The sequence below is a fragment of the Strix aluco genome, chromosome 4, assembly GCF_031877795.1.
Source record: "Strix aluco isolate bStrAlu1 chromosome 4, bStrAlu1.hap1, whole genome shotgun sequence".
In the NCBI taxonomy this organism is placed as follows: domain Eukaryota; kingdom Metazoa; phylum Chordata; class Aves; order Strigiformes; family Strigidae; genus Strix; species Strix aluco.
In genome coordinates this window covers 89,991,523-90,001,919 of record NC_133934.1, presented here as the reverse complement: position 1 = coordinate 90,001,919, position 10,397 = coordinate 89,991,523, and the positions used below count along the sequence as shown (strand labels likewise).

General features: G+C 42.0%; 1 protein-coding gene across 1 annotated transcript in view; it reads left to right on the top strand.

Annotated features, from left to right (window-relative positions):
* The first annotated feature begins 3,696 nt into the window (after positions 1-3,696).
* Positions 3,697-10,397, top strand: part of LTK (leukocyte receptor tyrosine kinase) — a 103,057-nt gene continuing 96,356 nt past the window's right edge. Inside the window, exon 1 of the mRNA XM_074824151.1 lies at positions 3,697-3,801. Coding sequence (XP_074680252.1) covers positions 3,759-3,801 — 43 coding nt within the window. The 5' untranslated portion in view covers positions 3,697-3,758. The remainder of the gene's footprint in view (positions 3,802-10,397) is intronic.

The following is a 10,397-nucleotide window of genomic DNA, read 5'->3' as shown; positions in this document are numbered from 1 at the left end:
CATCTGCAGCAATCAAAGTTCACATTTCGTCTGACACCAGACAGATAGTTTTTAAAAAGAGCTTGTGTGTGTAACAGATACAAAATCTGGTTCTGGATATTTTTGCTTCTTAGTTCTTTTGTCAAGTACTCCAGAGACCATGTGTCTAACCATCATCAGATCTTGCTTAGTTTTTATGCAACATTGCAATCATATATTTGAAACCAAAATAATTCTATAGCCTTTTTGCTTGTGGGAAAGGTTAGGCTGAGAATTGCCAGGTCCCTTAGGCTGTAAAGAGTTTTATGATCCGTGCGTGAAGACGTGAAGCTTTAATGGCTATGGAGTAAAGCCAAAGCTTCTTTCTTTATTTATGTACACTAACACCCAATTTCTTCTACGGATAAGTGACTGCTCTCCAAGTCTGACTGTACAACTTTGAAAAAATTATCAATATTCTCAGCAGAAGAATCCAAGGACAAGTTAATTTTGCACTTAGATACCACATCTCTGTGACTGGACCATCTTTGGTTAATGCCTTCAGATTTCCAGATGGTTTTATAACAGTTAAATCCTACGTTTGTTAGACAGTTTGGTACAGCAGTATTCAGGATGCTGAGGCAGGTTGACTGAGCACACATTCCTTTACATGCTCCATGTTTCAAATGAGTCTGTACTCCTTCATCTTAGTGGGGCCAGTCTATCATCTTGCCACATTCACCTTGCTCTGCTGGATATTATTTCCATCATAAGGAATTTACATGGTATTTGTTTAGCTTTTGCCCTACAGCTTGTTTTCCATGCAAGGTTTATGAAGGCTCTGACTGCATTTTTCTCATATTTTTCTTAGATCAAAATGTCATGATACAGACTTTTGTACTGTATGTGCTATCAGAAATGCACTGTATCTTTCTATGCAGTGCACAGCCCAACAGAGAACAGTATATCCCAAAGAAGGTGTTGAAGCTGAGTGAACATTTGCGTTGCTTTCTGTCCCATGTAGATATGCATTTGGTATCAATCACCACTTCAGTGCTTTCTTCTTGTATATGGGGAATATTTTCCACTGGAAGTGAAAACTCCATCTTTTTTTCTGGCAGTGACTAGAACCCCATTGCTGGATCTCTTCTTGATGTGTGGGTAAGGGCTTCTCCCTCATCTCCCTTCAGTTCTGAGGAATTTTCTTGGTAGCATGTTGGGAAGTTCTCTTGCAACCCTATTCTGAATGTTTCTGAGATGTTACAAAGTTCTGTGCTGCCCTCTGTGTTGTGTTTGCAACAGTGGGCAATAATGGACACCCTTAGAAGTACGTAAGATTAGGATAAGCGTGTCTGCTTCCCTCGCCTGGGCTCCAAGAGGTTGTTCTTGAGTGACTGAGCCAGAGATGGTATCATTATTTAAGACCAGTAGGTTTTTTCAATTGCTGGTATCCAGATTCTGGCAGTGCTCTAGCTTGTGCATCAGTGCCCAACTTAAAAGCATGGAATTGTCACAGTTGCTTCCAGACTGACAGTTCAGTTCTCTGCTGATGCAGCCTTGTCCATTGCTCCTAATTACTTCTACAGAGATTTCCTCTGAATTAGTGGAGTTGCTGTCATCTTGTTGATGTTAGGTTTTATCTCTTGCTGTGCATGCTCTTGTACCATTTGCAAACTGTTGGTGAGTGGCATTTGCTTGTAGTTCATGTACCTATTCCCAAATGCTGGGCATTGTTCTGACTTCTGATGTTTTCACACTCTGCATATCTTCTTGTGTTTTTCATTGTGAAACATTTGTTTTTCCACATCGTGTCCTTTATCTTTAAAATCTTTGATTTTTGCCTGGATTGGATGACTTCCTTTGCTTGACAGATGTGGATTAGTTTGCCGAGGATTAACTGCGGACCTTCCAGTAGACCAAGGTTTACTTTTCTGAGCCAGGACTCAAACCCTCAAAACTGGCTAATGAGCCAGTTGGTCAGAGATTAGTCACCTTCCTCTCTGCTTTTACTTTCTGCTTAAAAGCATCACATGCATCTATTTCATTTTTACAGAATGCCTCACATTTCAGTAATGAGCCTCAGAATTCATCTGTCTTGGCCAGACTAAATGAAAACCATGGAAAATGTGAACTTCTTTAAAACTGAGTATTGTCAGAAACAGTGTGATTTCCTCTGTCTCTGCTGCTACTACCAGTTCCTTGCAGATACAGATTTTTTACATTTCTGTTCATAGGATGGTTTAGGCAAGTATAGAAATTCCTGAGGTGCCTCTACTTTTTAACCAATTGGAGTAAAAAATTACCTGCTTTCCAGTCCCAGAGCCTCAGCCAAGAAAGTTATTTATGAAGAGATGGAAAGCTGGCAGACCTTTTTTTGTGTGTGTCTTGGGTAGGAACACACACTATTCTTGGTTTATTACTTTGCTTGGGGGACAGTTTATATAAATTTAGTTAATAAACAACCAATAATGTCTGTCTTTCTTGCTACCATACTGTTGTAATTGATGTGGCCATAGAGAAAAGTCTCAGAATGATGTTTTCTTCTAAATCATCCAGGTTGTGTTCAGAAATATGCCTCTCTAAATCTGTTGAAAATAACAATATGTTGCTGAACAAAGAGCAAATTTGGAAATCCAAATATATGGTTATAGCACAAAAGCAAATTCTACCCTTGAGCAGTGCATACTTTCCATAGATATCAGTGGAAGATTCACAGAAGGTTAAGTAAATTCACTAAATTTTTAGCCTAATCTATGAACCACAATTTAAAATGCCATGCAGGCATCTGCCTTGAAAGTGCCAGACCCATCAGGGCTTTAATTCACATCAGCTCCAAATTTCTCCAGTGCCTACAGTGTGACTCGGGTACTACGTGATAAATTCACAACAGTTTCCAATCTGAATTATTGTAGCCCACAGCCACGATAAATGATGCTAATTTGGATTAAAACACTCCTAATCCAGAGTAAAGGTATCCACATGGAGAATTAATCAGAAAGAATGTATTCTGATTATAAAAAGAGTATCTGTTCTAAAATAAAGTCCCCCTGTGAAGGAAAAAGCCACACGCAAACAAATTGAAGGCAGAGTGAACTAATGTAATTGAAATGCTGATGGACCAGAAGAAAAAGGACTTTAACAAGTAAAGTGATTGAAGAGCGAATGCAGAAGCTTGCAGGCAGAGTAGCTACATCTTACTGTATTGCAGGTCCCTGTTGCATGTCTCACCAACTGAGGCTGTCTTGCTCAGGAGTTAGGTAGTAGTAAGTGAAGTTAAGGAAAGGAAGGTGGGTATCTAGGTGTGTAAATAGGTCGGATTTCTCTTTCAGGGCAGTCAGTGAAAGGACTTCCAGGACAAGGGAATCTTTTCTATCATCTTAAATACAAGCTGAGTTTGGTCCGGGCAGTGCATGTGTCTCATGTGTGTCATTGAGGCAGCTGCAAGGGAAGACTGAGAAGGGGGAACAACCCAGTAAGATGCTGAATTCAGCTCTTTCTAGTGAATACTAATGCCTAAAAAATTTATAGATGGATGTGTTCACGTCTGAAGGAACTGCCTTATGAATTTGCTGATCGTGCGGGAGCGGTATGCAAAAGAGGAGGAGGAGGGAAGGGAGGAAGGGAGGGAGGGTGGCTCTAGGACCCGTGCGAGCCTTGCCGAGCAGGAGGTGGGAATTCTCCTCCAAGGCAGCAGGAGCCCGAGCCCAGTCTCAGAGCTCTGCAGAGCCCTCAGGAAGAGCCGGGCACGTCCCCTTCAGAGCCGCGCACCCGGCCGGGACCTGCCCGCGCCCCGCAGAGCCATGAACCGGCTCCCGCAGCTGGTGCTGTGGGTCATCACAGTGGGTAAGGAACTTATTTTTTTTTCCCCTCATCTCCTTACGGTGCAAACTCTCTCTTATGCCCAGGGACTCAGACTTCTTTCATTGCCCCTTCCTTTTAACCTTTAAAGCCAGTAAAACATTCTTTTCAAAACAGGGGAAAAAAAGGAGAGGGGGCAGAAAGTACTAGCATAGAAGGTGGGTGACATGTGGGAAGATAAATCTTGATGGTTATTGATTCGAAGTAAATTTTGTTCACTGAAATGAATAGGTGATTCGTAGTTTTAGGAAGGCTGCTGCTGCCCGAGGCTCTTAGGCTGGAAGCAGGCGCTGTCATTGTACAAGGGCTCAGCAGGAAAATAACCGCTATACCTCAGGACCGTTTTGCTTCTCTGATTACTGGATTGCTTTCTCTGGGACTGTTTTGGAGAGGTGGGTGAAAGTAATGCTTCAGGAGTAGTGAAGGTTGCTTACAAGAAAAGGTGTAGTTTGGAGAAGGTGCTTTGTCTAAGGAGAGAGATGAGGGAGAAGGTATCGGGACTATGAAAGATGGAGTTAGGAGCTCCCTCCTAGAGAGGGGTGCTCAAGCTGAGTTTTGAAAGGAATCTTTTTGCTGGTCTGTTTGTCATTGTCAGCTTTGGTTCTGAAATGCAGAAAGAGGAATGAAATAACAGAAGGAAAGAAGGGAGGGAGATGTTAGGAGGGAAGCTGCAGTAACAGGAGAGAAGTTGGGAAGCGGCAGCATGCCCACAAGCAACGATGGAAGAAAGTAGGAGCGGGTCACGTTTGCTATATGTGCACAGCGGCAAGCAAATTCATTATGAAGATTAGGAGAGAAAAAGCTGTATCAGGACATGCTGAACTTCTCAGAGATTGAAGTTATAATAATGCCCACAGTGCAGAGACAGGGATGTCATCTTGGTCCTTATAGAAGGATCAGGAGACACTTCTGTATTTCTCAGTGTAACAAATCATATTACTCCCAGGCAGGGAAGGAGGTAAGGCAAACAGGTTGTTGGTGCTACAGCTTGCTCTTGCTAGTGCAGTTAAATTCTCTATCTCTGGCTAAATGCTGAATCAGTATGTATTTTCTTTTATATGAAGACAGGCTGGGACATCAGTTTTTAAGCAGGTTTCATTGTTTAGTTCTATTTACAATTGAATGCCAAAGCATAGCTCAGAGCTTTTGGTTTCCTGACTTTTTCTGGCCTGTTATTCCTATTGGGAGGAGGTTGCTTTACCATCAGAGGGTCACTGGGCAAGCAGAGCTGTGTGTCCCCACAGCCTCAGTTCTCATGGCATGTGGTCTCATCAAGAGCTGCTAAGTATCATCCCAATGTTTTTAGTGGAGTGACTTTCAACATGCAAGTAAGGTTAGTGTAAGGAATAGTCATTATATTTGCTGTATCTCCCAGTCTGTGGTTGGAAGCATGACTGTATTAGGACAGAGATAAAAAAAGGTGTTTCAGAGAGAGCAAGTAAAGAGCTAAATGAAAACAAATGTACATTTTACAATCTCTGTCCAATCTTCTGCCAAAAATAATCTCAATCACCCAGGGAGAGACTTGGATGCATGAGCATTTAACTGTGTAGCTGCTGTCACAATCTTCACATCGGGATTGCTTGTCTCACTGGGTTCTTATGGTCAGCTCTCAGACTCTGCAGTCAACTATTTTAAAAGCCACTTGTGTTTCCACTGAGGAAGTTTTCCGGGAGCATAATCTCAGTGTGGCTTTACATTTCCTTCTTTATTTGGAAAGCCCGAGGTCTTGGTGATGAGGGAATTTACAGGTCTGCTTTTCTCTTGTTTTAACTGCCTGGCATATGCCTTTCTAATGAGCTGTATCCTAAAAGGAAAATTTCAGAGTTCTCATCCATTGAAAAATTTTGACACACTAAAGCACGGTGGAGGTCGGAACTCCTTTTGGTGCAAAAATTAAGACTCTATGAGAAAATTCAGAAAGTTGTAGAGAACAGCAGAAAAAAACCCTCAGAAAAAGAACCCCAAAACTACCAACAAAAAAACCCAAAAAGGACTCAGTGCACAAATGTGCCTTGTTCAGTGTCAAACAACTTTGCAGTCATTCAGAGGCTGAGGTTGCACACTAGTCTCAGGAGATGGCTGGGAAGAAGGTGAAAAAAGCCACCAAATGAATGTGTGGGAGAATTTTATTTTTATTTTAAGCACCAGCCTTGCTTTGAGTCTTCATATTGGATGATCTTCCTTTGAATACTTCAGCTTGATTGAGGGGGTAGGTCAGTCCTTTTACTCCTCTGAAAAACAGGGTGGTGCTTGACCAGATGTCATGCTCTTTCCTTTGGGTGCAGAGTCCAATCTGTCTGCAAAATTACAGCACAACATATGTCCTGGGCAAACCTCAAACACCTTTCCAAAAGTGCAGTCATCTTTATGTCATTGTTGAGAGTTTTAGCTATTGAGTATATCCACAGTTCCTGAGATAATATTAATAGAGCCATTTTCTCAAGTCTTTCTTTACAGCCCTTTCCAGTACTTGTAGTGGAGCTGTCACAGAATAGGATATCTTACGTTTAATTTCAGCCTGAGGAATAGTTATGGTTTTGGGTTTTGTTGAATCCTTTCTAAAGCAGAGGGGCATGGGGAGGTTGGTGGCAGGTTTAGGAGTAAGACAGCCAGCCTTCTGTTTGTTTGTTTGTGGAATGGTATATCAGCATGGCAACGGTGAATGCCCTGTTGCTGCATGCTACTTCCTCCATGCATTTGTCTAACAAACTGTTTTCAGAAGCCCTGAAGGTTTTCTTCCTCTCTCTGGGTTTCTCTGCCTCTCAAAACCAAACTGGCCTGTTTTATAGAGTGAGTATTGGCTGGTTTAAATTTAATCAGTCCATACATGCATGAAGATACTTGTGTAGGAGTACCTCATTTTGTTGTAAGTCAACCTGAAATAAACCAGAGCATCTATCTCACTTAGACAAACCTTTACTGCTTTGTGTATCCCTTTGTCTGTCTAGAGGAGAGCATGCCAAGAGTGGAAGGGATGGGGCCCTATATTCTCTTTTGCCTCTTCATTGAAGAGTTTATCTCTTATTTTCTTTTTCTTGTGCCTATCTCCACTCAGTTAAAGTAACACACAGGTGCTTTCAGTACTTTCAGTATTCAGTTTTTAGTACTTTTCAACTGGTTTCAGTATTTTCACTTAAATAGTTACAACGAGGACCGCACCAAATGATCCTTAAAATTTGTCATAGGAGTTAGGTCTGTAGTTCTTTACTATGCATATGACAGCATATCCACCAATACTGTGTCCAGTCCAGATATATAATTCAAGGCACTATGACCGCCACTGAAAGTCAAATATTGGGCAGATGCCTTGAAATAAAAAAAAAACAGTTCAAGTCACAGACATTACAAAGCTGAGGACCCTTTGAAATACAGTGGAAAAGGACAGAACAGATATATGGGCATCCCACAGTAAGGGAGCACATGCAGATCAACGTTGGGGATTTGTAAACTACATCAAGAGGGAGGACTAAGGTGGAGGAGGAAGAAATCAGGTAGTGAGCCGTATGTACTGTTACTTTAGAGCTGAAGACGTCGTCTTGTGAACAGCCACAGGAGAAATCCATCTCACTGTCAGTGTTACGTGGTTTCACGGTTTCTAATTAGTCCATAAGATCAAAGTTGGAGAAAAGGATGCCCCTCTCCAGTGGCGTTTCAAAAGCGTTCCTCTCCCACCCTGCAGAGTCCTAAACAGATACACAGGAGGGTCCCTGTCCTCAGCCTGCCTGTATGTGTGATGGGGCGCACGCTGGCTGTGCTGCTGCGTAGAAGTGCATCTGGGAAGTCTGTGGCTAGAGTGGAGAGATATTTTCATCTTGAAATAATTTTAGTGAAAAATGCTTTATGAAGTGGTCTAGGTTTTGAGCTGTTATGTATGGAGGTTTGTTTTGTGTGTGCACCAGTTAGATCATATTGAGACATTCAAACGAGTCTAGTTGTTTTAACGTTTTTGTTTAATTCAAACTTTTGCTCAGAGAAGTCTTTTATTCAAAAATCTTAAGTCTTTATTTAAAAATCTCAAAACATGACTTAGTATCAAATGTTTAGTTTTGACATGCAATGTTATAGTTCAACACTCCCTGAAATGTGTTGGTCTTTGCAGTTCTATAAAAATTCTGAAGAATTTTCAGGCTGACCTGTGACGGTTGGGGTTTTTTTAAAAAATTTTTTGGGCTTGCCGGTAACTTAGAAAATCCTATGTTAAAGCTGCTCAGTTATCTTGTAATACCACATACCAATTTGTACCTGGATTTGTGCATGCAGGTGGTTGTCCTCAGGCTGATGTTCATTACTGTACATATGCACAGTGGCTGGTACTGTTGTTTGTAGCTTGGTATTGGATTGAATTCCTCAGAAATAAACAAAGACAACCTGAACTTCTTGCAAACCTTTAGTAAAAGCAGAAGCACAGCTCAGCTGCTGAGAGAAGAGGCAGGTGAGCTCTTTCCAGAAATAAATGGAGAGGAAGGAATCCATGGGGTTCTTACTTAACACAAATTGATGGACCTATACGGGAATACTGTTACAACAGTACATAATCTTGCCTACTGTATCTGGAGACTTTTATCTGAGACTCTTACGAGTAAGCATGATTTCTGTATTGAATACTTAAATCAGAGGAGGAAAATAATGACATTAATTATGTTAATTAATTGGATCAGGCTTGTAGTCTTTTCCTGTCTCTCAGCATCAGTCCTTCCTCTTACAATTCCTCTTCCTCCATTCCATTATAATTGCTTCCCTGCTTCTCTCCTCTCCTGGCGTGTAACAAACCCAGTGCTCTGATGTAGCCCCCCATCAGCAGGACAGGGTGTGCACAAAGATGAAACCTGCGGCAGGCAGGATAGCAGGCCAGCTTGGAAAAGTGGTGAGTTGAATGTTTGATAAGAGGTGACTTGCAACTGGTCTGACAGATGTGCTCTGAGTGAATAGGGAGAACTCTCTGAGAGTGGTGACAGATCACACCGGTGGGTTACATGTGTGCAGGAGGAACATATAGAGCCTTTGGTTCAGACTGTGACTGGTTCAGCACCATGCGGAGTTGGAGGGGCTATGCCTGGGGGATGCCAGTTTCCTGCCTTTTTATGCCAGATGTGCGAGAGGGGAGCTAAGGGTGTAGGACCTTTACCACTGAGCAGATGTGACGCCAGGACCTTCCCAGGTCTCTGCATAGCTCCCAGGCAAGTGGCAGGGTGTCACTGAAGCGTTTTGCCTCCCTCAGGTGTGCTGTTTCTAAGAGCTTTCCTCAAAGTGGTGTACCTCCACACTGCAGCTTTTTCCAGTGTGTATGATACCAGCACAGCTGGGCCCATAAGGAGTAATGAAAACAGAGAGAAATGATATAGAAGGAAACAGAGATGACCTTCCAGACTTCCTCACCTAGAAAAGGCAACTCTGACGTAAGTACTGAGGAAATGAAGAACTCAGAATTTAAGTAAGATGCTCATCCACAGGCCAGGTTTTAACTTTATAGGAGAATTTCAGGTTGGTTTTCTATATGTGCTCCTTAACATAAAGCTGACTAGAAAAACATGAAAGTCTACACAATTCTGTACAACTTTGTCTTCTACTTGTTGGTGAAAAACCTGTTAAGATTTCTAACTGGCTTTCTTTTAGGCAGTTGGACTACGTATTTGTTGTAGGTCCCTTCCAACTGAACTATTCTATATGAAGGAAAGAAATTCCCTGACAATGGCACTGAGTTTAAAAAAACAGAGACACATTGACACAGCAGACTCATCAGGATTAAAGGCAGTCAAGAATGAGACTCAAGTATAGAATTAAAAACCAAAGTATTTCCAAAAAGCACAGATCTAGCCTTGCAACTCAGCTTAGCTTTTCCCCTATCTATTGGGAGAGCCATGTATGTTAATAAGACATCACAGATTTTCAGCTAATTGGTATCTGAAATCCCATAAGCTTTGGCATATCAGCCAAGAATGATGCATTTATTCATGCATTTCAGTTGCTCACTTAGGATTTTTTTTTCCCAGTCTGTAGCACAGCATGTGTTTGAGGGCATAAACAGCCAAACTTTCTGGGGTTCAAGCATCTACACCTCTCCCCTGTGTCTATGTTTATGGAGATACATATTTATATTTTAAAAACATAGGAATGATAAAGTAACTGAGTGAGAGCCACACTAGGAAGTTACATGAAGGGATGTGATGGTGTTTTGGTCCACTGAGTAAAGTGCAGGAGGTAAGAAGTGTCTGTTCCTGCATTGTCACAGTGAAGTTTTTGTGCTATCCAGGAGCCAAACGAAACCCAGACTGGAACTTTTTTCCTGCCTTGAATCAGAACTAAGCCCATAACAGCAGTCATATTGGAACCTCAGTGAGAACTGAACCAAATAGATTACTGGTTCAGAGTCACAGTTCACTGAAATCTTGCTTCCCACAGCAGAGATGCTGTTGGCATGGGAGCAGCCTCAAACCATGGTGGACTTTTGAGTGCTTTCGCATTGAACTTCTGCTTTCCCATGGGACCCTCCCAAGTGCCTGCTTCCACATAGTGATGCAGACCTGGTTTGAGTGGCTCTGTGGCTGTGACCAAGGCCTTTTTCTACACGCCGAGGGTGA